General features: G+C 44.1%; 2 protein-coding genes and 1 long non-coding RNA gene across 5 annotated transcripts; 2 read left to right on the plus strand and 1 right to left on the minus strand.

Annotated features, from left to right (window-relative positions):
• Positions 1–1748: 1748 nt before the first annotated feature.
• Positions 1749–17155, minus strand: LOC121533655 (trimeric intracellular cation channel type A). Of its 2 annotated transcripts, none has more exons than XM_041839782.2 (6): positions 17054–17155; positions 9203–9359; positions 8769–8953; positions 8544–8631; positions 8008–8125; positions 1749–2568 (listed from the first exon to the last, which is right to left on the minus strand). In XM_041839782.2, the coding sequence occupies exons 2-6, from the start codon at positions 9307–9309 to the stop codon at positions 2362–2364; spliced, it is 705 nt and encodes a 234-aa protein (XP_041695716.1). In that variant the 5' UTR covers positions 9310–9359; positions 17054–17155; the 3' UTR covers positions 1749–2361. The 2 variants fall into 2 exon arrangements, with proteins under 2 accessions (XP_041695716.1, XP_041695715.1); XM_041839781.2 differs by lacking the exon at positions 17054–17155 and adding an exon at positions 11437–11666.
• LOC121533656 lies at positions 13454–15741 on the plus strand. The gene is made up of 3 exons (XR_005994484.2): positions 13454–14422; positions 14706–14794; positions 14927–15741. It is a non-coding gene; the product is annotated as an uncharacterized LOC121533656 (long non-coding RNA).
• Positions 15969–26150, plus strand: LOC121533653 (mediator of RNA polymerase II transcription subunit 26). Of its 2 annotated transcripts, none has more exons than XM_041839778.2 (3): positions 15969–16447; positions 23710–23784; positions 23883–26150. In XM_041839778.2, exons 1-3 carry the CDS (start codon positions 16376–16378, stop codon positions 25545–25547), a joined length of 1812 nt encoding a protein of 603 aa, XP_041695712.1. In that variant the 5' UTR covers positions 15969–16375; the 3' UTR covers positions 25548–26150. The 2 variants fall into 2 exon arrangements, with proteins under 2 accessions (XP_041695712.1, XP_041695711.1); XM_041839777.2 differs by having other exon boundaries at positions 15970–16447; positions 23707–23784.
• Positions 26151–26743: the final 593 nt, after the last annotated feature.

Below are 26743 nucleotides of genomic sequence, written 5' to 3' on the forward strand. Positions count from 1 at the left end.
CGTTGGTGGATTTGTGTGTTGTATGTCTTGTTTGCCAGTAATGGAACCAACAGATGTTGGTTACATTCCAGTGCAGGCACCCCTGAGGCTTTGTGGTGCATGCACCTTGACTGGATTTCATGACTACCAGTACATTTATCCTAGCTCCCTGCCTAACCCTCAGCATCAGAGAAGCCTCCTCCTGGTCCCTCGCTGGAAAAACAAATCAAGAATCACTGACTTCTGTCTTCGCTACTGGCTTGAACTCTTCGCTGGTCAGAAAGGAAACAAATGACACTACATTTGACTGTCTGTTCGACTCTCCCTACAGTTATCTATCAGAGGGTAAATAAAAATGGATGGCTTGGTGTTGGGTGAGGCTTGTAGGCATCTCTTTCCCAAGATGTTGACGTTTCCTTGTTTTTTTGGACATGGACTTGAAGGTTGGCAGGAAACAAGGTGATGCATGACTTGTTTCCTTGCAAGTCACCTTTTATTGTTGAAATCCAACTCTGGAAAAACATTGCTACTTTCCTTAAACTGTGTGTTTAAAGTCTTAGCCAAGTTGAAGAAACTGAGAGTACACTGAATCTGTCAAGGTGTCCACAATACACTGAGTATACCAAACATTAGGAACACCTTCCTAATATTGAGTTGCACACGGGAAACTGCTGAGCGTGAAAAACCCAGCAGTGTTGCAGTTCTGGACACAAACCGGTGCACCTGCCACCTACTACCATACCCTGTTCAAATATTTTGTCTTGCCCATTCACCCTCTGAATGAAGGGTGGATTTAACAAGTGACATCAGTAAGGGGTCATAGCTTTCACCTGGATTCACCTGGTCAGTCTGTCATGGAAAGAGCATGTGTAATGTTTTCTATACTCAGTGAAGCGTCCTTAGTGATTACTTTTGGTTTCAATTGAAAAACAGCATTGTTTATGTATTTGAGATGTGATTGAGGTACATACAAAACAAGCTAGCATTTCTATGAGAAGGGAAAATAAAGGGAATGCTTGTGCTTGGTCAGTGATCTCATCTACTGCTGAGATAGTGGAGGCTGCTGAGGGGAGGACAGCTCATAGTAATGGCTGGAATGGAGTCAATTGAATGGTATCAACCACATGGAAACCACGTTTGATACCATTCCATTGACTCCATTCCAGCCATTATTATGAGCCGTCCTCCCCTCAGCAGCCTCCACTGTCTGAGAGGACTGTAAGGTCAGAGGTCAGGGGTTGTGACCTTCTGTAAAGTTAATTAGTGATGGTTCATTAGCCATACTACAAAGGACAGGAAGTAGGACTAGGGCAAACAAACACAGAGGTAGCTTCAGGTTACAACACAATTTTGAATTCAGTATGACAACCCCTGAAGATGCTTTTGTAATGACACTGCACTTTTGAATATGTTCAACTTCTTCATGGAAAAGTATATCAAGACATGCAACTTTCTCCTTAAATACCTACATCTGTTGTTTCTTTGAAATGGTTACTTGTTAAAAAATGTATTTATTTTATGAACCTTTATTTTGTCAGGGAGTCATTTCATGTGTTGTATGTGGGTACAGTGGCAGTTTGCCCTCATACTATTTGGCTCTGTCTGGTATTGTGACCCTCTCTTTTGTAAACAAAATGAATTGTAATTTTATATTGCACATTTCTGTATGAATGTCCAGCAGCCTCATACTTTCTTTTTTTTACAGTAACCATTAACAACATATAGCAATATCATTGTAAACAACTGAATCAAAAACTCTCACCACATAAGAATTTTGACTTGCCTTTATTAATAAAAGGACATTAATCTCACTTGTTTTCTTTGTAAAAAGCAGCCATGTGTTATTCACATTATATTTTTGTCTGATTGATTCTGTTGTCTGATCATCTGATCTAGTGTCAGATTGTGCTTTTGATCCAATTTCTTTACATTACTAAAATAGGTCTGACTGGGTTTAAACCAAAAACATTGATAACTAACAGCAGAAGCACTTGAAACAAAGGCCATCCTAAAACAATCATGTAACTTGCAGTACACTGTTCACCACATGCTGTTGCACACAGTAGCAGAGATGTTCACAGAAGAAGAGTAAATACATAAATAAATAAGTAGATATGTACTGGCTGGGATGATGATTTAAGTGTGAGACTGGTGAGCTATTTACAGAATCCACATACTGTGTAATATGACATAGAAAGCACCATTTGCTTCAATAGAAAGGGCCTCATTTGGTAAACATCAAACTGCACCTTTCCCCAGCAAGGAATGGGAGACTCCATCATGTCTACTGTAAACAGAAGGCTGGACCATGAGGGGAGATCAGATGCATTTTGGGGATGGGGGGACCTTTTTCCCCCCTTCACTGGTGTAGTAGTTTGCGTTCTACTCTGCTTTCTTGGACTTCCTCTTGCGGGTGCCTTCGCTGAGCTCCTCCTTGGTTTTGACTGGTGAGACAGGGGCGACGGGGGCAGGGGCAGCATGGTGCTCCTCCTCACCACCTCCAAGAGGGGAGCCAAAGAGCAAGTGGCACACCCAAGACTCGATGAGGACGAAGGGAGACCCATGAGAGTGGCGGGTGGTCAAAATCACCTGAGTGAAATAGAAATCATAAGTGTGAAAATATTTACTTAGTTTGTGTAATTTCTAGTTGAGACAACTAAATTGCCATAGAGTAGGATCACTATCAAGTTTGTTTAATTGCTGATACTAATAGCAAACAATAGGAAGGGAGAGGTATGTAGTACTGTAGTAGGGTCGAGATCAATTCCATTTAAAAATCTGTTCAGAATATTAATCTACATTCAATCCATGAACTGGGTATTGACAATTATTTTCCATAAGGATTTTTGTTAATTAATTTGCACAATTTCTTGAGTGTCACGGATTCTGCCGAGGCTGCTCCTCCTCCTAGTTCGGGCAGGCTTCGGCGTTCGTCGTTCCCGGAGTACTAGCTGCCACCGTTGAATGTTTCTATGTTTGATTGCTTTTGTCTATCTGTTACACCTGTGTCCGTTTGTGTCTGATTAAGTGTTCTATAAGTTGCCTGAGTTGTACTGGTTAGGTTGTGTGTTGTTTTTCTCCTGTCCGTAGTGCTGCGTGTTTTTTCTCTGTTTTGTTGTTTTATTGTTTTATGCATAGTTTGCGTAATGGCTCGCCTCTGTTTTGTTTGAGGCCGATCGTTGTATCTTTGCCTTGTGGTTCACAAGTAAACTTTGTTGGACTAAGCTTCGGTGTCCTGCGCCTGACTCCCACACCACATACACCTCAGCCTTGACAGAACAACACACCAGTATGGAGTCAGCAGGAGCAGCGGCGGCACCCAAGTCGCTGGAGGATCGGATCAGCGACCAAGACACCATGATCCGGCAACTTGGGGCCGCCATGAACGAGGTGTCCAACACTCTGCGCAGGTTGGTTACGGGAGAGGTGCCCACGCCTTCCCACACCATACCATCACCAACGGCCAGTCCTCCTCTCCCAGCACCGGAACCCAGTGGCATTCGGCTCTCGCTCCCGAGGGCATATGATGGTTCTGCAGCCGGGTGTCAGGGGTTCCTCCTGCAGGTGGAACTCTACCTGGCCACCATACACCCAGCGCCCTCGGGATACGAGAGCGTCTCCGCCCTCATCTCCTGTCTATCCGCCAACGCCAAATGGAGGGGAATAGACGCCGCTACCATCACCTACGCGGAGTTCTCCCGCCGCTTCAGGGCTGTCTTCGATCATCCACCTGAGGGGAAGGCGGCGGGGGAGCGTCTGTTCCACCTCCGACAGGGGAAGAGGAGCGCACAGGAGTTCGCCCTGGAGTTCCGGACTCTAGCGGCAGATGCGGGGTGGAATGAGAGGGCCCTCACCGACCATTACCGGTGTAGCCTCACGAGAGGACGTTCGTCGTGAGCTGGCCTGCAGGGACACCAACCTATCCTTCGACCAGTTGGTGGACATCTCCATCCGTCTCGACACCCTGCTGGCTACCCGCGGGACGTCCCGAGTGGGGGTCGTCCATTCCACCCTCCAGCACCTCCGAGCCGATTCCCATGGAGCTCGGAGGTGCTGGCGCTAGAGAGAGGAGGAGAGAGAACCCGAGGGGGGCCATCCCTGCACCAACTGTGGCCGTGGAGGACACACCGCGGCCAGGTGCTGGGGAGGGTCTCCTGGGAGAGGGGACGACAGGTCACGCACTGGGGAGTCATTTCAGGTGAGTAGGCGCCCCACTTACCCAGAGCTCTCTGTTGGTCACATGAGTATACCTGTGAGATTTCCACAGGTGGCACCTCATTCCCAGCACAAGGCGCTAGTAGATTCAGGCGCAGCTGGGAATTTTGTTGATCGTGCATTTTGTTATAGGTTAGGAATTCCCCTTCGGCCGGTAGAAGCCCCCTTTCCTGTTCATGCCCTAGACAGCCGGCCGTTGGGGTCGGGGTTGATCAGAGAAGTCACAGCACCACTTAAGATGACGACGCAGGGGGGTCATGAGGAGATCATTCAGTTTTATCTGATTGACTCTCCTGCGTATCCCGTGGTGCTGGGGCTTCCCTGGTTAAGCACCCATGATCCTACCATTGCGTGGCAACAGAGGGCTCTTATGGAGTGGTCTGCCCAGTGTGTAGGGAGATGTCTAGGTGTTTCCTTAGGGGCGACCTCGGTAGAGAGTCCGAACCAAGTGCCCGCAATGCGCATTCCCCCTGAATATGAGGATTTAGCACTTGTGTTCAGCAAAACGAGGGCAACACGGCTACCACCTCATAGACAGGGGGATTGTGCGATAGATCTCCAAACAGGAGCGGCACTTCCACGGAGCCGTGTGTATCCCCTGTCTCAAGAGGAGACAGCGGCTATGGAGACTTACATAGCCGAGTCCTTGGCACAGGGATACATACGGTCCTCCACTTCCCCGGTTTCCTCGAGTTTCTTCTTTGTGAAGAAGAAGGGACGGGGGTTTGCGCCCGTGTATTGATTACCGTAGTCTCAATCAGATCACGGTTAAGTACAGTTACCCTCTTCCACTGATTGCGACTATGACAGAATCATTACGCGGAGCGCGGTTCTTCACAAAGTTGGATCTCAGGAGCGCGTACAATCTGGTGCGCACTAGGGAGGGGGATGAATGGAAAACAGCATTTAGCACCACCTCGGGTCATTACGAGTATCTTGTCATGCCATACGGGTTAATGAATGCTCCTTCAGTCTTCCAATCCTTTGTTGACGAGATTTTCCGGGACATGCATGGGCAGGGTGTGGTAGTATACATCGACGACATCCTAGTGTACTCTTCTACACGAGCCGAGCATGTAGCCCTGGTGCGCCGAGTGTTGAGGAGACTGTTGGAGCATGACTTGTATGTCAAGGCAGAGAAATGCTTGTTCTTCCAGGAGTCCGTCTCCTTTTTGGGTTATCGGTTGTCCGCGTCTGGTGTGAAGATAGAGGTTGACCGTGTGTCGGCCGTGCGTAATTGGCAAACTCCAACCACTGTAAAAGAGGTGCAGCAGTTTTTGGGTTTTGCTAATTACTACCGGAGGTTTATCCGGGGCTTTGGACAGGTTGCAGCTCCCATTACGTCCCTGCTAAAGGGGGGTCCGGTTCGCTTGCAGTGGTCAGCTGAGGCGGACAGGGCGTTTGTCAAACTGAAAAACCTGTTCACCTCGGCTCCGGTGCTGGCGCATCCGGATCCCTCTTTACCATTCCAAGTAGAGGTAGACGCGTCCGAGGCCGGTATTGGGGCAGTCCTGTTGCAACGGTCCGGCACGCCACCTAAGCTCCGCCCCTGTGCGTTATATTCTAAGAAGCTCAGCTCGGCGGAGCGTAATTATGACGTAGGGGACAGGGAGCTGTTAGCTGTAGTCCAGGCCCTAAAGGTGTGGAGGCATTGGCTTGAGGAGGCTCAACACCCTTTCCTCATTCTGACTGATCACCGTAACCTGGAGTACATCCGGGCAGCTAGGAGATTGAACCCTCGTCAGGCTAGGTGGAACATGTTCCTGACCCGGTTTGTTTTTAAGATCACATACATCCCAGGGTCCCAGAACGGTAAGGCAGACGCCCTGTCCCGGCGGTATGACACAGAGGAGAGGTCCATTGAGCCTACTCCCCATACTGCCGGAGTCTTGTCTGGTGGCTCCGGTGGTGTGGGAGGTCGATGCGGAGATCGAGCGGGCACTGCGTACCGACCCTACTCCCCCGAGTGTCCTGTGGGGCGGACGTACGTTCCGCTCTAGGTTCGTGATCGCCTTATTTATTGGGCTCATACATCACCCTCCTCTGGACATCCAGGTATTGGCCGGACAGTGCACTGCCTTAGCGTGAAATACTGGTGGCCAACGTTAGCTAGGGATGTGAGGGTTTATGTCTCCTCCTGCTCGGTGTGCGCCCAGTGTAAGGCGCCTAGACATTTGCCCAGGGGAAAGTTACATCCCCTGCCCGTTCCACAACGACCATGGTCCCACCTCTCGGTGGATTTTGTGACCGACCTACCCCCCTCCCAGGGGAATACCACCATTTTGGTCGTTGTGGATCAGTTTTCCAAGGCCTGTCGTCTCCTCCCTATGCCGGGTCTCCCTACTGCCCTACAGACCGCTGAGGCCCTATTTACCCACGTGTTCCGGCACTATGGGGTCCCCGAGGATATTGTGTCTGACCGAGGTCCCCAGTTCACCTCCAGAGTCTGGGGGGCGTTCATGGAACGCTTGGGGGTCTCGGTGAGCCTTACCTCGGGGTACCACCCAGAAAGCAATGGGCAGGTTGAACGAGTCAACCAGGATGTGGGTAGGTTTCTGAGGTCCTATTGCCAGGGCCGGCCGGAGGAGTGGTCTAGGTATATCCCCTGGGCAGAGATGGCCCAGAACTCTCTCCGCCACTCCTCCACCAATTTAACACCTTTCCAGTGTGTTTTAGGTTATCAGCCGGTCCTGGCACCATGGCACGAGAGCCAGATCGAGGCCCCTGCGGTGGATGAGTGGATTCGGCGCTCGGAGGAGACGTGGGACGCTGCCCATGTCCATCTGCAGCGGGCCATTCGTCAACAAAAGGCGAGCGCCGATCGCCACCGCAGTGAGGGACCGGTATACGCACCGGGAGATCGAGTCTGGCTCTCGACTCGAAACCTGCCCCTCCGCCTGCCCTGCCGGAAGCTGGGTCGGCGGTTTGTGGGGCCCTTTAAAGTCCTGAGAAGATTGAACGAGGTGTGTTACAGGTTACAACTGCCTATTGAGTACAAGAATATTAACCCCTCGTTCCATGTGTCTCTTCTCAGGCCGGTGGTAGCTGGCCCACTCCAAGAACATGAGATAGGAGAGACCCCTCCGCCCCCTTTGGACATCGAGGGGGCCCCGGCGTACAGGGTCCGGACCATCTTGGACTCGAGGCGCCGGATGAGTGGTCTCCAGTATCTCGTGGAGTGGGAGGGGTACGGTCCGGAGGAACGGTGCTGGGTGCCTAGGAGGGACATCCTAGATCCATCCCTCCTGACGGAGTTCCACCGTGGGCATCCCACGCGCCCGGGTCCGCATCCTCCTGGCCGTCCCCGAGGCCGGGGTCGGCCAAGGGGGGGGTACTGTCACGGATTCTGCCGAGGCTGCTCCTCCTCCTAGTTCGGGCAGGCTTCGGCGTTCGTCGTCCCCGGAGTACTAGCTGCCACCGTTGAATGTTTCTATGTTTGATTGCTTTTGTCTGTCTGTTACACCCGTGTCCGTTTGTGTCTGATTATGTGTTCTATAAGTTGCCTGAGTTGTACTGGTTAGGTTGTGTGTTGTTTTTCTCCTGTCCGTAGTGCTGCGTGTTTTTTCTCTGTTTTGTTGTTTTATTGTTTTACGCATAGTTTGCGTAATGGCTCGCCTCTGTTTTGTTTGAGGCCGATCGTTGTATCTTTGCCTTGTGGTTCACAAGTAAACTTTGTTGGACTAAGCTTCGGTGTCCTGCGCCTGACTCCCACACCACATACACCTCAGCCTTGACATTGAGTTAAAGCATATTTGCCCCAAACCCTGAGTAAATGTTTGATGCACACTCACTAGTATGGACTTCAGCACCTACCTTTATAGTAGCCATGAACAGAGTGAAAAGACAGATGAGGGTGCTCTTGGACACGGGAAGCAAGTGTGCCTCCTGAAGTGTAAACAGAATGGATCCATACAGACTGGCTTTAGTAGGGCTGGAGAGGGAAAATATTATGAAAATCAGACAGTCACAACATTTCTCTTGAAAGAAAATATCCATTGTTATCCATTTGTCAGCTTTAAAAGGATAGTTCAGCCCAATTTACAAATGTATCATATCTTTTAGATACCTAGAGGGTCAATAAATGCATTTGAATGCCTTCAAATCCAGTTGTGTAACTACCTGATACCTTCAGAAGTTGTAGATGTAAATATCAATATCAGATTATTTGCTGTAATAGGAAAACATTGTCTTGCTGTCAAAAACTAGAACTGGGACCTCCTAGGTCGTCCTGAAACAGCTTAGATTTCTAACAACCAGACATTAAAAAAAATATATATCCTGCTTGAGGAGGCTGCAACAAATGTCGACAGCTGACATCAACCACAGAGTCGTGACGAAAACCAACTCACAATGACATGTTGAGGATTTCATTGGTCTCAGGCCTCCACACACCACGCAGCAGTTGCTCAAAATTGGAAATGAGAGCCACTCCTGACCCTAGGAGGATGTAAATAGAATGTCTAAATAATTAGGACAAAGGTCTGTATCTCGCTTCTTTACAAAATGGACACTCACAAGGAAGGTCCTACAGGTTGCAGCAGTAGCAAAGGGGAGAAGTGCAGGGAGACACCAACCTTTGACATAGCCGATGATGACCATGATGAGGAAGCCGTTATGGTAGGCATGATGGGCATGGTGCACGCCAGCGGCGATTTTACGAGTGCGGACAACCTCCTTTAAGGCTACCAGCACCAGCTTTACAGGCAGGAATGCCACACATTTGTAGAACAGGTTAAGTGGGCAGAAAAAGATGAGGTACCTATTGTTACATTTTTGTGAACGAGAGAGAAACAAAAGAGTACATTTTAATAATGTTGTGGCGGTTTTGTTATTTGACAACAACATTTCTAAATAATTTTGAAATAATTACTATCAATGTTACTCCAAATTCAATTTGGCCTATTTCAACAATCCTAGGCATATACAGACACAGGTTTTGCACTTTCTAAAAAAACACTAAACCAATAATGTATGAAGATAAGCACATTAACCATTTAAACAATCTTACCAAATAATGGAGGCTAGGAGGATGTGGCTGTTGTATTGAAAATAGTCCAGGGGGCAACCGCCGAGCAAAACGTCTGCTAAGATGTAGCTCCCAAAGCAATACAGCATGGCACAGAGCCAAGAGGCCACAGGGCTCTTGCGAGCCACCTCTACTGACCCTGCAGAAGAATCAGGATTTAGATATATTCCCCACATTAAGTCAGATTATACATTGGTAACGCGTTTTAGTAACATTCATTAATAACCCATTATAAATGTTTCATAAATCATTTGAAATATAATACATTCTCATGATTTGTAATGTTTATAATGCTTATAAATGTTTCTGGACATTAGTAAATCTTTTAATTTTTTAAAATAATATTATAATATAATATATAATATGCCATTTAGCAGACGCTTTTATCCAAAGCGACTTACAGTCATTATATTGTCCAATTTTTTCATAAACAAAATCCCCACACCAGATACAAACATACACATACGTACAACAACTTACAGACGCACACAAACTTGGAGGTTAGTAAATCATGAAGTATACATTTATTAATAGTTTATCAATTGTTTAATAATGCTTATTCATCAAAGTTATTATAAGTGTTACCGCGCGCGTGTGTACTATTATGTTTTGGTTAGTTCTTCCTTAGCTCTCATCAAATGTATACCAGCAGTTTACTATTACAGCAATGATCCACTCATGTCACTCCCACCATTGAGTGAGTTACTCAAGGGCAAAGTTACAGTACCCACCACACGAGAAAGTCTCTGAATCCTTTTACTCATCCATTACTCAATTATTAATTAACTTGACTCATTTGTGTTACTGGTCACGAGGAAAGAGAAATCAAGTTTTTCACTACAACCAAAGTAATTTTAAAAAGCCAAAGCTACTATAATGAAGTGTTTTAAACATCTATGGATCGTTGTAACATTGTAGAGTAAATCTGGATGTGTGAGTCCCCCTGCTGGGCGCCAGAACTGTCAAGATCTAAAAGAACAGGTGTGATTCTGGGTGTAGGACCAATTAGCTTGCTGTTTGACAGAAAACTGATCCAAAGAAATGCACCCTAAAAATACACGTTGCTCTATTGCTTTTCCTGCCTCACAACGCAACTGGCAGGCCTGACATAAACTTTTACCCTTAACACCCCAGCCCCCAAACTCATTCATGGGGAACCAGGGAACCACTGCTAACATGTGACTCAGAGATTGGTTTACATAGGTCTAGGAACTCATGCGGCTTCTTTGAACCATTACTGGAGAGAGAAAAAAACGTTCCACCTGTCTTTACTAAGATTTTGCTAACATTTGGCCAAAGAGGCAAGGTAGGGAATGAGAGTATTTTGAGACCAGGTTTTATAGACCACTATCATTTACTTGTAACACAAAAATGTGTCAATGAGTAAGTAATTTCAAACTTATTTCACAATGAACAAATGCAATTTCTTCATTCAGTGTACCTTTATTTGTGTGAACAAGGGAATCCAGAAGCGTACAATAGTGCTGGGATTTTATTAGACATGTTCATTTCGAGGCCAACATCAGTGCTTTTGGCCATATTTTTGGTCTCTAAGAGGCTTGGCTGAAAATATTATTGAGTATTGTAAGCTTCACCTTTGATTAATACAATGTCAATGAGGTCTTACAAACACCATTACAAATGGGCTGTGAACAATCCTACTCCGAAACAGAAGAAACTTTCTGTAGTGTGTAGCTAGTCCACTGACATCTATTTATAGGACATTCTATTTATTGCATGGGGGCCAAAGCTTTGGTATGCAACGGGTCTCATCCGATTTCATACAGGAGACCATTTCTGTTTAAAGGGCTAAATGTTGGGAAATGTGAGGTACTAAAGGAAAATGGATTAATCTAACTCCTGTAGGGGTTTCTTACTTCTTCTCTCAAAGTAGGTCAAGCTGCTGCTGCAAATGTTATTTGTTGGACAAATTAAAATTCCATTCAAGTTATCAAAAGTTTATAATGATTTCCATAGTAGGCCTATGTATAAATTGACAAATTATTACTTGCATAGGTACATGTATCTATTGGTGTTATACTTTTCAGGGGTTGACAACGCATATAGCCTAGGTTATAACCTATTCAACATACCCATCTATTTCAAAGTTGACCTGTATTATATTCAATAGCCTACCTAATTAGAATTATAAATCCATTACAACTATTGATTTCATTTTTTGAACATGAATGTATAGGGAAAAAAATGCCACTAACCTGGTTCATACTTGAGGTAGAGTATGGACACGATGTAATAAGCAAGATCAAAAACTGGAAACATTCCCATTTTTGAGAACGTTTGGGCTACATCGGCCAAATTGAGGACTTCCAACACGTCCATGATTTAAGATTTAACACTACCAAATGTATTTTATGATCACTGCGTAACTAGAACGTTAGTTGTCCGGCGACTCGCCACGAAGCTCCGCGTCTTCACGAGTAAAAAGACTGTGACAGTCAAGCCTTCCTATTAATATACCTCATCTGCACAGCTTTATAATTTGTTCTCGGCCGAGCGTTTTTTCTATGCCAACTGGTCTTATTTGTCAGCTCCCCATGCAACTCGTCCCTACTGTTGAAAAATGACAGGTAGGCTTTTCTTTTTGAGTCCCCAATTTTTATCAGATATGCAGCTATATACATTATTTAATCAAATCTTTGAACGTTAGCTGGCAAAAGAAAGATATTTACGCTTTGCCATAGTGCTCTTTAAATAACACAGACAGAGAGAGAGGGAGAGAGAAAGCGAAGACACGATGCGCATGTCACTATACAGGTTTACGGTTTATTTTACGATAATACGTTTTTCTATAGGCCTACATCGTGGGTTAGGTAGCCTAAATTAATTTGCATTGGAACCCGATGTGAAATCGGGTGCAGAATCGTATCTTGACAGGCTAATGGAAACTATTACAGATTAATAATAATATTTGTATTGATTTAGAGACACAATTCCACCTGGCACCTGCATCTGGTAGCCTAAAATAAAGACATTTGCAATAAATCAGGTAGAATAGAATAGGCTTATGATGTATTCTATTCATGGAACCTCGGTCATTTAGTATTGTATTTGTTTAACAAATTGGCCAAATGATGAGAAATGAAGGGGCTGAAACCACATTTCATTAATCAAAAGCCTCCTCAAGCCTATGGGGTGGCTGGAAGCTTTCCCGTGAATATAGTGCGGAATGTGTTTATTGTGACCAACGGTGCGATAGCTAGTGTAGGCCTACACATTGGCGCACGGGCTTCCCCTAGTGGCTAGTAAAACAGATGTTCATAATCGATTAAATTAGGTTACACGTAGATTTATGAAAATGCTGTCAAAATGGTGCTGAATATAAAATAGGAGTCTATAGGCCTATGTCCAAAGCTGATTGTTTCCATTTATTACCCCCTATGTGGGTTGATTATATTTCCATGTGGCTGCCTACCCCTTTCAAAACGTTCTCTCTACTGAACATATCCCATGGGTGTAATCATTAGTCCAAACTGTTGCAAAACGGAACGTTTTACAACTAAAACGAGAGTTTCTATTGGACAAATTCAGGTAGGTCCCTCTCCGTGTTCTTCCGTTTAAGAACGGTTTTGCAACTGAATAGGCGTAATGAATACGCCCCAGGATTTCCCTTCAGCCATTCGACAATTTTTTATGACGTTAGCGGAAGTATAGCGCCTGTGATGTGGACAACATTATCGGGGATCTCTTAATATTCGGGTAATGCTGGCCTTTTTATTATGAAACCAAAGAAAACAACTACGTAATAAAGAGACTAATTATATTTTAACAACGAGGAATGTGACAATAGTGGTCTTTTGTTTCAACCAGCCAGTGTGTAGTTTGATTGTTGTTGTTATCAAGCTAGCTAATTTCCAGTGTTGGGGAGTAGTGAACTACATGTAGTTCAACTATACTGAACACAAATCAATATAAACGTAACAGGAGAATTTCTCCTTTTCCAAGATAATCCATCCACCTGACAAGTGTGGCATATCAATAATCTGATTACACAGCATGATCATTACACAGGTGCACCTTGTGCTGGGGACAATAAAAGGCCACTAATTTTTATTTTTAACCCCAATTTCGATCTTGTCTCATAGCCGCAACTCTCCAATGGACTCGGGAGGTGAAGGTCGAGTCATGCGTCCTCCGAAACATGACCCGCCAAACCGCGCTTCTTAACACCCGCCCGTTTAACCTGGAAGCCAGCCGCGTCAATGTGTCGGAGGAAACACTGTTCACCTGACGACCGAGGTCAGCCTGCAGGCGCCGTGCCTGCCACAAGGAGTTGCTAGAGCGCGATGGCCAAGTAAAGCACCCCCCGGATTACATTTTTTGCCATGTAGTGGTGTAACCAACTACTGGAACTACAATATTATTTTTTGTGCAAAAATATGGGTGAAGTAGGCAAACATTTTCTTTCTTTTTTGGCATCAGACCTGCCTAATTCTCACTTGAAACACTTTTTGTGTGCCTAATTCTCAGTTGTTGTGTTTAATAGGCTAAATCATTCATTCTGTTAACATCTGACTACAGAGTGATCTGTCTTGCAATTTGCAGTCTATGACATTTTAGATTTAGAGATATTTTTTCACCAAGAAGTTTGTGAAAGTATTTTTTTTCAAAGTAACTTTAGTTAAGTAAACTATATTTTTCTTAAGGGTAGCTTTAGTGTAGCTTAACTTCCTCAAGTGTTAAGTAGTTGGCAGCTTGGTAAATTATATTTTCAGAGTAGCTTTCCCAACACTGCTAACTTACCAGCAAAGCCTATGTGTGGCTGAGCAAGCCTAGCTAGTACCTTCTTTGCCAGCTCACTAACGTTAGCGAGCTACAGTAGCCCAGTTTAGACATAACTACCAGCTATCCTCATTGCCACATACCTGACTTGCTTAATGCCAAAGTTGGAGTGCTGTATTAAAAGTGATAATTTCCAACAATTTCTAAGTCATCCTTTTTAGGACCTTACTCATGAATGCTGGTGCTGTGTTAAACTTCAAACTGTGAGTATGATACAATTTTTGTCTTGCCCTGAAGACATTGTGCTAGTTGTGCCCGGTAACACTAAACAGAGAATATTGCTGGACCACATATTATTTTTACTAGCTCATCAACACAAGACAATCAACACTGTCCTCTATTACAGGAAGAGAAAGGAATCACAAGGAGAATTTGGAGATGATCCTCGTGGACCAACTACAGGTGTGGTGCATTAAAAAAACCTCACCTTAGAAAAGTTCAGAGTGACTATTCATGAAAATTAAAGAAGGGACACTCAAGAGGTCTGCATTGAGATAGATCATCTATTTTTCAAGAACATAGGCTGCAGGCTATGGCTGATGTTACTGCATCGTTTTTACCCCGTCCTCTGAGCATTTGAGTTGGGCTGAAGCACTTATTGGTACGCTGCATTGAATGATGGTGCATGAACACACAATGAAGGTCTCTATAAATCTGAAATGATGCCATAGCATATTTGTTTTAGGTGACAACATCAGAGTTCCTCCTAAGTCTACGCTACTTCCGGATCTTCATTGCCTTATGGAACATATTCATGATGTTTTGCATGATTCTGTAAGTATCTGCCATCTTGTAGAGGCTAATCTACTCGTATTGTCATACTGATATGCTTCTGTGCCTCAAAAGGTATACCATATTGACTATAATGTATTGTGTATTAATTGCCCATGTCTATTACGTTTACAGATTGTTTGGATAGTGATCAACTTCATTGTTGGATTGGGAACCCCTGCAAAAAAAACACGAAATATTCAAATTTTTTGAGTTGAGATTCGTGTCGGATCCTGTGACCATTCTGTGCAATATCTTTGCGCTAGTTAGTTGTACCTGCACCAAAACTACAGTATTTTTCCTTCATAGCTTTTTAAATAGGGAGCCAATTTAGCCCTTTTAGTTCCATGACTGACCAAAACTGGTTCTCATGGCTCTCTCGTCCCTCTGCAGCAGACATATGGTTAGCAATATGTTTGAAACATCGAATCGCAATAAAATCACAGTATCGAATCGCAATACATATAGAATTGTGAGAATCGCAATGCATATTGTATCGGCATCTCAGTATCGTGTTAATATCGAATCATGAGGTCCCTGGCAACTCCCAGCCCTATTGCTGACCTGTTATCTATAGTCCTCCTTTTCTTCAAAACCTTGTGAATAGAATGAGAAAATATTGAAATCCACAACCATTTGATATGTTTGACGTTTGTCTTACATAGGCCTTCTGATGTTAAGAGCAGTCAGACTTCATTTTATCATTGCTTTGTTGCATACTTTTGTCTATGATCTAGTTTTGTATAATAAACCTTTACTCTAAAATGCACTTGGTGTTTTCATCAGTACCGTTTTCATCTCTTCTTTTCTTTTCCTTTCCTAATTTAGGATTTGAGCAGTGTGTCATCTGATTCAGTGGTTCTCAACCTTATTTGGTTCCTGCACTCAATCACATTGTGCATTGTTTGACACACACTAGCTCATCTGTGTAAACATGTTATAGTTTAAATACAATTAAACAAAATCATAAAACAGTTGTGTATCAAGTCTTGATTCATCAATGAAATTAATAAGCATATATAGGCTACACAGTACAGTTTTGAAATGTATTAGAATGTATGTGTTGGGCTTCACCATTCATGTTAAATGTATTGAATTAAGACCAATTTAATGTTTCAGCTAAAGTGTTTGGTTACACACCCATAATGTAACAGGATAACCAAGTAATATAACTGGAGACTCACACAAAGAATTTCTGATCAATTCAGTCCGTGGCAGTGCACGTGCAGTCGTGACAACAACGTACGACGTTTCTGTGTTACATTTCCCACGATGCACCAGGAGAGCGTTTGTCAATAGCTCAGTGTTTTGAACAGCAGAGAAACCGATGTTGATAAAGGCCACAGCGTTGGCTGCTGCCGAAGAGGCAGTCGGGCACGAGTATTCGGAAGATCCTCTATCTGGAGATACGTATTCATTACGAAATACATGAATACACTTTCATGGACAAACAAAGCTCCATCGAATATGGGGCTTTATTTACTAGCACATCTCCCGAAAGGTCTGTGAGTGTCTGCAAGTCACCCACCCGTGTCTTCGGAGGATTCTCTCCCCCTGCCAACTGATCCGCACCACTGCCAGGCAATGACAGCGGCCACGGCAACGCCACAGCAGATGAGAGACCGGCTGATGCAGGCCATCGATGGCCAAAGCAATGTGAGTTAATGTTTCCACGTATTTGAAGTGTCTCTGTCCACACTATTGCAATGATCCCCTACTGTGAAATCTCATGACAAACATCGACAGCGAACATTAGATAGCTAACTAACGTAGCTAACGTCGTTATCTGAGCCAGTACAGTGGTAGTTAACGACGCGGTAGGTAGCTAGCCAGCCATGCTAACTAACGTTATCTAGCTGGAAGCCTGCCTGTTAGATAAACAAAGTAAATACTAGGAATTTAGTAACTAGGCAACAGTAGTTAATTAACTCTGTAGTAGTAAGCTAGCTAACGTACAGTTACATAAACCCACGAGTCTGGACTGACCCCAAACATGTTAACGTATTCGGTTCTCAACCTGTCTGTTGTTCTAAGCTAGTTAACTAGCTACCTGCCTGTCATTTAGCTAACTACTGTACCTAACTTTGCTAGCTAAAGTTGACATTCGAAACTTAACCTTATCAAACTAGCTAGTTATTCTGTTGCGTTGCCACTTAGCTAGGACTGTTGTAGCTAACTAAACCAGAGTTCGACTTTGCCATTACTTTAGCTAGGCCCAAGCACTGTAGCTAGCTAGCCAGCAAACTGGAAGGATGATCTTACCTCTCAAAACCCAGCACCAACGTCAGCAGTGTTTTGGAAATTATTAGCCAGCAGATCCGACCCGCTTGCTGGCAGCTGCACTAGTGTCGGACAGGCTTCCTGTGTAGATTATCACAGCGGAGCCGGCGCGAGATATGGATCGGAAAACGTACCTCATCCAGGGATGAAAAATGCGTTGTACTCCGAATTGTGCCATTATCCCAACTGTAACACTGAGAAGATTGAACGCCTACTAGTTTACGTTTTATCGGAAAACTGTCCTTTTCATCCTCGTGCTAGGTAGAAGAAACCACAGCAGCCATTTTGGAATGGCAGTGTCAGCCAATCAGCTCTTTTGTTGTTCAATGTGAGTGCCATTCCATAATGGCTGCTGTGGCTACTGGTTGCTAACATGGGGCCATCTGACACAAAGGCACAACGACTTTCATTATATGTGATTAACAATGTTTTCTCTTGAATTAAATGGCTGAGGCAACCAAAAGTGTTAAACTCTTGAAGAAGTGACAACACAGTACAAGGACACTTGCTTTCCTCCAAGTCTGTTGGTCAAGGTGCACTCTTTCTAGCCTACAGTCTGTACCTGTCATCAGGCATACTTAGCCCTTGATCATGACTCTCAGTTCCATTACATTACACCAGTGTTGCCAACTCCTCAGTAAGGAAAGTAGCTATTGGCTAGAAGTCGCTAAATGACGTCATCGCCTAATTTGCATAATAGGCCATGTGCATGTAATTGTGATGGACGCTGTAGGAGAGCGGAATAACGTTGTGGGAGAGACAAAAAGTGAGTAAAAAACACCCTAAATATGTTTAGAACTACAACAAGTCACAGTAAAACATGAACATTTTTAACCATAACATTTAAAACATTTACATAGACCAAAAAGAGACAATAGAAAAAACTGTCAATGACAATGTGAGAAATTGATGGTAACTAGTCTGGCCCTAATTCAGGTTGATTGTTTTTTTTTCTTCCAAAACCCCCTCCACACACACACAGGCTGTGCTGGCTCACAGAAAGAGTGGGTCATCATCATTTTGGTCAAGGCTCTCTATGGCAGGTTCAGCAACTGAGGGAGCTGACTTAAATGAGTAAGCAGCTTATGTGCCAAAAAACTGCAAAACATTATCAGGCTGCTGGTGCTCATAGCAAGCCTCACCAGACAGCTTCAGTCCATATCGAATGTACAGGATGGAGTTAAGGGTCTGCAAGGACATCCGATTTCTAAGTTTGCTTTTTATCACACTCATCTGGCTGAATACTCTCTCGACTTCAGCAATCGAGTGTGGTAAGGACAACAAAGACACAGCAGCCATGGCAAGTTCTTGAAACGGGTTGATATCAGCTGCATCCCTGAACTTCCAAATCTCACTCCAGAAGCCTAGTGTGTTTTTTGTCTCATTCCATTTACTAAGATGGATGGCACGCCATTGCTGGACAATCTTGTCTATCTCTGCAGGGGAGTAGCCAAGGAGCTTGGCTATTTTTTTCTATTTCTTATTGTGCTTTAGAGTTTCCTCCACATTGAAAACTGACATGTACTGCAATGCTTCGATGTTGTCCGGCAGTCTCACCCTCAACTCATTAGTGAGGGAGATGGTGAAGGCTACACACCGCTTTCGGACATTGTTTTCATCCTCAGGCGTAAGGTGGAGCTCAGCTGCCTTTGACTCAAAAAGGTAACCAAGGTACGGTTTGGGACTGATTTATCCATCTATTGGCCCTTTGAGTACATCAACATTTGCCAGTGGATTCAGCACCCTGCTGCTCACAGACTTGATCAGGCTAACCAAGCTGTCAAGTAGCTTAAGAGTATCTACTTGCTCTCCCTCAAAAGCCTTGATGGCCAACTGTACCTCACCCAGCACTGACTTCAAAAAAGTCAGATACAATATGTTTTGAGGATCACTGTACATGGAGTATAAAACCTCATCCATGTAGCAGTGTTCACTGGACTTGGTGACTGTGAAATGCAGCCTAAGCTCCTCCCACTGGTCTAAAATGCATGAAACTGCAGGTTCAATGGAGAGCCAACGTGTGGCACACACCTTGGTTATCTGTAAAGGTTTCTCCCCACAGTTGGTCTCATATATGGCCTTGTAGGCCTCCCTGCGCTTTGGAGACACTGAAAACCAGTTCTAAGTCTCTTGTACCAAGTACACACTACAGGGGATGGTGTCATTGGAAGCATAACTTACAGCAAGCTGCAGAGAGTGGCACACACAGCGAATAAGAACCAGATCTTTGAGGCCATACTCCTCCTTCAGCACTTTATGGACCCCATTGTTAATCCCCGTCATAACAGAGGCATTGTCAGTCCATATCCCCAGGAGTTTCTCTTTTTTAAGACAACACTTTGAGGAAAGCCACAACAGCACAGGCTATAGATTTGGCATCTCCTCCCTCCAACTCAACAAGCCCCAGAAATGTTGATACAATTGTCTGCTTGGTGTCACTAAAGTACCTTATCACAACCCCCAGGTACTTAGAAACACTTACATCCGTGGACTCATCGAGGAGGAGGCTGAAATGCTGGTCACCCACATCTGCGACCAACTTTTTCAGAAAGTATGGTGCTAGGACACCATTAATCATTTCTGTGCACTTTGAAGTGGGTAGCAGCAGTGGAGTCTGAGAAAACAGCTCTACATGCTTCTCCAATGTGATCACATGCCAGCATGGAACAGTGTTCAACGATAGCTAATGCCATGGTGGCCTCAGCCTTTTTTGCAGAGTCAATTTTTTAAACCATAAATGGCAGCCTTTTTTGGGTGGAACTGTTAAGGCTTTGTTTTTTTTACATCACTAAGTTTGGAGTAGAAATCAGCCTTACAATAAAGGCAGTATGTCCGTGTATCATCTTCAATAAACGGCTTCAACCAGCCTTTGAATGCAGGGTTTGATTCCCACTCCTTTCTGTATTTTTGAGTGTACAGTTTAGACTGAGACATGATGAGCTAGCCAGCTAGATGTTTAGCTTATGTCACAGAGAGGCACACACACAGTGGACGAGGTGAGTAAGTGACTGAGGCTGTGTGAGTCAAATGCAGTGATTTATTTTTGTGCAGTGATTTATTTTAGACAAAGAACATTTTACATTGACATCCCGCCCTGAATGTAAGCCAGGGCGGGATCAGCCAGCGGCGGCTTCCCACATGCGCGATTAATTTGCAGTCTGGACGCGGAGGGGTGAACATCTCCTGCTCTGACTGCAGCTGGGAGGGACTGCTGTGCGAGGACTGGGCTGCCTGTGAGTGCTTTGGGACGGGGGTGGGGCCCACGGCAGCACACGCTGCTCGTTGAGAAGAGTAAGAACGATACGTGCTTTCACGTCAGTCTCAAGTCTCCAATAACACCAGAAAAAGTAGCTCGATTTGTCACTAGTCGATGTTTTGAAAATGTGTCGCTAGAAGGGTATGAATACTCGCTAAATATAGCGACAAAATCGCTAAGTTGGCAACACTGCATTATACGTCATTGGACTAAGGTTTCTTCTGTACGGGGGAGTTTTGTTAAGAGCTCTGACGCTCTGTCTGAACATTAACACGCATCACTTGCGTTACGGTATTGGAAGCATAAGGACATTATCTTTCATATCAGCAAAAGAAGGTTCAATTGATACATACCTTTTTATAGGGTTAGGGTTCCCACGCGGCCATATTTCCATGTTACAGCGCTTGTTTACAGAAAACAGACGGAAGACCGAGTGGACTATCTAAGCTAATTAGCTATCAGCGTCTCCAAACACCTGTGTGTAAACGGAAGGCGAACGCCACAAACGTGTTGTCACTGGAAAACACTGTCGGCTGCAACTGTTAAAACCGGTTAAAACGGTGTATAGGAGTGTGTATTTTGAATTTCTGAAATAATTATGTGATATGAGAGGGATTTATGTTTCTAGAACCGTACCTCAATTGAGAATCGATTCACGTTTAGATGGAGTTTTTGGCTTTCAGAGCCAATTCGCCTTTAAACAGAACATCCTTGGAGTATAATGAGTAACGTTAGGCTCCTTTGGTCCATTATTGGGCTAAGGCCCTCCAACTCAACTCTGGACCTCGAAGCCAGTTCCACTGCATTCTTTAATTGTTCCCCTCTAATCAGGGACTGATGTGTGCAATTCATTATCAGGTATATCAGAAAACCAGCAGGCACCGGACCTCGTCGGGTAAGAGTTGAGTACCCCTGGGCTAAGGCATACACTGCTGAAAATAACCTTTAATCTCTGCCACTGCTTACAGCATAATTCATTGATCCAATTCAGAGCACAGATTTGATCTGGGTTGTTTTATATAATACCGTATTAACAATTTTAGTTGAACATGAACATATCTGGAACAAACCCCTCTTATTGTTGAGCCAAGTTTGTTGAATAAACCTAGCCTGTCTGTTTTAGTGGATTGGGTTTAGCCTAATGCATTACTGGTTTGAGTAGAATGGTTAACAAATTGCATGTACAGTTGAAGTCGGAAGTTTACATACACTTAAAACTTGTTTTTCAACCACTCAAATTTCTTGTTAACAAACTATAGTTTTGGCAAGTCTGTTAGGACATCTACTTTGTGCATGACACAAGTAATTTTTCCAACAATTGTTTACAGACAGATTATTTCACTTATAATTCACTGTATCACAAATCCAGTGGGTCAGAAGTTTACATACACTAAGTTGACTGTGCCTTTAAACAGCTTGGAAAATTCCAGAAAATGATGTCATGGCTTCAGAAGCTTCTGATAGGCTAATTGACATAATTTGAGTCAATTGGAGGTGTACCTGTGGATGTATTTCAAGGCCTACCTTCAAACTCAGTGCCTCTTTGCTTGACATCATGGGAAAATCAAAAGAAATCAGGCAAGACCTCAGATTTTTTTTTTTGTAGACCTCCACAAGTCTGGTTCATCCTTGGGAGCAATTTCCAAACACCTGAAGGTACCACGTTCATCTGTACAAACAATAGTAGGCAAGTATAAACACCATGAGGCCACGCAGCCGTCATACCGCTCAGGAAGGAGACAGGTTCTGTCTCCTAGAGATTAACGTATTTTGGTGCGAAAAGTGCAAATCAATCCCAGAACAACAGCAAAGGACCTTGTGAAGATGCTGGAGGAAACGGGTACAAAAGTATCTATATCCACAGTAAAACAAGTCCTATATCGACATAACCTGAAAGGCAGCTCAGCAAAGAAGAAGCCACTGCTCCAAAACCGGCATAAAAAAGTCTGATGAAACAAAAATAGAACTGTTTGGCCATAATGACCATTGTTATGTTTGGAGGAAAAAGGGGGTGCCTTGCAAGCCAAAGAACACCATCCCAACCGTGAAGCACGGGGTTGGCAGCATCATGCTGTGGGTGTGCTTTGCTGCAGGAGGGACTGGTTCACTTCACAAAATAGATGGCATCATGAGGAAGGAAAATTGTGGATATATTGAAGCAACATCTCAAGACATCAGTCAGGAAGTTAAAGCTTGGTCGCAAATGGGTCTTCCAAATGGACAATGACCCCAAGCATACTTCCAAAGTTGTGGCAAAATGGCTTAAGGACAACAAAGTCAAGGTATTGGAGTGGCCATCACAAAGCCCTGACCTCAATCCTATAGAAAATGTGTGGACAGAACTGAAAAAGTGTGTGCGAGCAAGGAGGCCTACAAACCTGACTCAGTTACACCAGCTCTGTCAGGAGAAATGGGCCAAAATTCACCCAACTTATTGTGGGAAGCTTGTGGAAGGCTACCCGAAACGTTTGACCCAAGTTAAACAATTTAAAGGCAATGCTATCAAATATTAATTGAGTGTATGTAAACTTCTGACCCACTGGGAATGTGATGAAATAAATCACTCTACTATTATTCTGACATTTTCACATTCTTAAAATAAAGTGGTGATCCTAACTGACCTAAAACAGGGAATTTTTACTAGGATTAAATGTCAGGAATTGTGAAAAACTGAGTTTAAATGTATTTGGCTAAGGTGTATGTAAACTTCCGACTTCAACTGTATATTCTTAGTTTCTAAATCTCAAACTCGAAACTGCTTTCGGTTTAAACCCCCGGTATATGATACAGGTGTACATCTGAAAGTGGTGTCTATGCAAGACTAGTGGGCTAAACATCAGTATCTAACTACTCTTGTATATTGTTTTTTGAGAGAAGGGTATGTTATTAAAGCTAAACAAATTGTCAAGGAAAGGGGAACTACCAAGAAGCTATCCAAAGAGGCTCATTCTATAAATAAGTAAGCTAAAGGTATTTGAGTCCTGCTGCCTGCAGACAACATGACCTGTTGGCGAAAGTTATTTATTTTCATACCGTCGGTACCCATAGGTCAGTAAGTGGCTGTAGTGTGAACCATACATCCATTGAACCGTTAGGCCTATTCATGTAAACCACTGACTATGGCTGTCAGTGTGGGTTTTTTAATCCAATGGTTCAATTATTTGAATGTATTGTTCTGAGTGAAGAGAATTCATGCTCAGAGCCTTGGTTTTATCTGCAACACAGAAGCGGCGTAATTGAAGTTCATATTCTACAATCTGGCCCCTACCAGATTTGATTGAATTGTTGTATACACTCATCTGTCATTATAAATTAATTGAGTTTCTCTGACCATTTGTCTCTTTCATAGTTTTAACATGATTTGTTCTTTACTCTCCAGCAGATCTGCAACATGGTGGCTGTAATGGATGTCATTTCCTATTTGGAGAAATATCCCATCACCAAAGAAGCACTTGAGGTAGGTAATGCTGGGGACAAAAATGGATATGTCAGCTCTTGGAAATATGTTGCCAAGAGGGTGTTGTACTAAAAAAAAACTTCCTGTTCTTCTTCAAGGAAACCCGCCTTGGCAAGCTGATCAACGACGTAAGGAAAAAGACAAAGGATGAGGATCTTGCCAAGCGTGCAAAGAAGCTCCTGCGCACCTGGCAGAAGCTGATTGAGCCTGGGCAGAGTGAGGCACGGTCCAAGGGGCATAGAGGGCCGCCAGGCGCTGTCAACGGTGGTACCAATCCCTGCCGGACGGATGTCTCCCCTCCAGCTGCCATCCCGCCTTCGGATAAAACGGTTTCGGAGCTCAAGAGTAGAAATGACTTCAACAACTGTTACTCCCCTAAAGCGGAAAAGTCAGACAACAGAAAATGCAAGGGGGAGCAGAGGGATGGACAGCACTTACCAGCGAAAATCTCTAAAAAAACTGCCAATGAAAGAACACGAAACTCACGGCTGCCAATAAATGGAATTGGGGCTAGCCCCAAGGCTTTTACGGACACACTTGATGCTCATGCACATCCAAAATCAGACAATGATAGTGCTGATCATCTTGACAATGACAGACTCAACAAAATTCCCATCAACGCTGTCAAACCTCACCCTAGCTCACCGGGACTTGCCAAACCTCCAAGCACTTCCGCATTGCTCAAAACAGCCGTGTTGCAACAGCAAGCTAAAATGGACCTGGCTGCCTCAGGAAGGGGGCCGCATCAGCCCAAAAGCCCCCACAGCAACTCGTATAGTCCCAGAAGTACGAAACAGGACGTGGTTGTTAAACTGTCTGCGCCCAAAGCAACAACTCTACTGAGCACGGCTCAGAGCCCCACGGTTATGGACAGCTCTGGACTTGGGCCCTCTCCTTTGCCTTCTCCACAGCCTTTAACCTCATGTATCCAGGGTTCCCTCACTGTAGGGCCTCCGTCTGCAGAGTCCGCCCTTCATCAGGACGGACCGGCAGACGTGGACCAACGCCTTCAGCACAGTACCATGAGACCTGACTCTCTGCACAACTCAAAAGCCACGTCACACAGCGAGGTGAAGGCGGAGGGCTATGGTGCTGCCACTAGCACAGCGAGAAAGAGGAGGAACAAATACAGGTCCAGAGACTATACAGTGAACTTGGGTGGGCAGCCCACGGAAGAGAGCACAAAACCATGTAGATTAAAAGACCGTAGACTTACGTTTGACCCTGTAACAGGGCAGATCAAATCCTGGACCCACAAAGAGTCTTACCCGGAACGGGAGGCTACAGTGTGGCCGGTCACGCCAGAACCTCCTCGGACAGAACTGCTGAAGCAGAATCAATATGCACAGAATCCCCCTGTTAATCCCAGTCCCTTCCAACAGACCAACTGGACAGAGCTGTCGAGGAACGAAATCATTCAGTCCTACCTTAACCGTCAAAGCAATGTGCTCACATCGTCTGGGGCTCAAACCTCCGGGGCACACTTTTTCATGAATGAGTACTTGAAACATGAGGAACATCATATCAAAGAGGCCAGAAAAACACACGTGCTTGTACCAAATATCCCTGACATGGATTTACCAGGGGTGAGCCGAGAGGTCACAAACAAGGACCTCAACAGAATACACAAAGAGCACTGGCCTGGGGTGAACGGTTGCTATGACACCAAGGACAACTGGTATGATTGGACAGAGTGCATATCCTTAGACCCACATGGGGATGAGAGTAAGCTGAACATCCTGCCATATGTCTGCCTAGACTGAGAGTTTAATGAGCTGTGGTTTCAGAATTAAGAGGGATATATAGCTCCTTCCTTTGCTCCCTCCTTGAGGGTTGTGTAAAGTCGGCGTGCAAAAAGGCACTTGTCGGTAGGAGAACCTGCTCACTCCCTTGCAGAGTTGGTGTAAGAGAGGCCTTGCTAATTGTGCTGTCTATAAAAAGCAATAGCTGATCAGTGTTCGATGGGAGACAGCTCAGCTGTAGCATCACTGAAGTTCTTTGAGTGGAAGAGTTCCATGCATTGTCTGCAAAATGCAAAGAGTTTAAGGTGCCCAGTAACTTTAAGGAACCTGTTTGGCAGGTACAAGCTGGCAAAGAGAATGAAATGTGTGGTTATGTCATGTATGCATTTATTTATCTCGACTTATTCTCTTTATTTTGTTAGTTACATAAATGTGCAAAAAAACTTTCATCGAAGTCACTTATTCAATCAGTTCTGCTTGTCAGATATGGTAAACCTGTGCTTTGCACATTCTCACAAAAATGGTTGGTTAACGCAGTAGCAGCATTCCATACCACCATACAACTAGAACGGTTCTTGTCTGACCACCAACTTATCTTAATGTACTGGGAAACAATCTGCAAAATTACACAAAAATTAGTTAATAGCATTTTCTTTGCCTTTTTTCCCTCTTGTTTCTAGGTTGTAAAATATGAATTCTAATGGCAAACCAGATTATGCTAAAACATTGCAACTTTGTACTGTGAGGAAAAACAGAAAAATAAATTGTTTATATGCTGGAAATATACTTGTTACCATTCCTTTAGATATTGTTTGCCTTATGGAAACCAATGTGTTTCCTAAAATGGAGCCTTAGTGAATGTATAGAAATGTGCCTTTTGTGTTCAGTTGAATGCAGAAGAGAACATATTTGATACTTAGTCATTTTAAATGGACACATTGATACAGTGTGTTAATAAATAAATACAAATGCATAAATTGTGAATGTCTTTCTCCCTTTCAGTGGAACAGTGTGCCTCAGGACACACTTTCTAATCTGTCCTGAGATGTTTGCAACAAGATGAGAGCCTCCGCAGTGGCTTGACTTTTACCCTCAACATCCACATTTTAAGTAGATAAATGAGTGCTCTTTTGAGCCCATCTTTCTAAAAGTAGTTTACAACATACCTGTGACTAAATATAATATTTAATGCGCTATCCAGATGATACATTTTGATA

This window comes from Coregonus clupeaformis, chromosome 20 (assembly GCF_020615455.1).
Source record: "Coregonus clupeaformis isolate EN_2021a chromosome 20, ASM2061545v1, whole genome shotgun sequence".
Lineage (NCBI taxonomy): Eukaryota > Metazoa > Chordata > Actinopteri > Salmoniformes > Salmonidae > Coregonus > Coregonus clupeaformis.

Coding starts and splice junctions, on each gene's coding strand:
- LOC121533653 (XM_041839777.2), top strand. CDS start 16,376: ATGACAGCGGCCACGGCAACGCCACAGCAGATGAGAGACCGGCTGATG. Junction 16,448..23,706: donor CCATCGATGGCCAAAGCAAT/GTGAGTTAATGT, acceptor TTTACTCTCCAG/CAGATCTGCAACATGGTGGC. Junction 23,785..23,882: donor TCACCAAAGAAGCACTTGAG/GTAGGTAATGCT, acceptor TTCTTCTTCAAG/GAAACCCGCCTTGGCAAGCT.
- LOC121533655 (XM_041839781.2), bottom strand. CDS start 11,560: ATGGACGTGTTGGAAGTCCTCAATTTGGCCGATGTAGCCCAAACGTTC. Junction 8,954..9,202: donor CTCCTAGCCTCCATTATTTG/GTAAGATTGTTT, acceptor ATGTAACAATAG/GTACCTCATCTTTTTCTGCC. Junction 8,126..8,543: donor GAAATCCTCAACATGTCATT/GTGAGTTGGTTT, acceptor TTCCCTCTCCAG/CCCTACTAAAGCCAGTCTGT.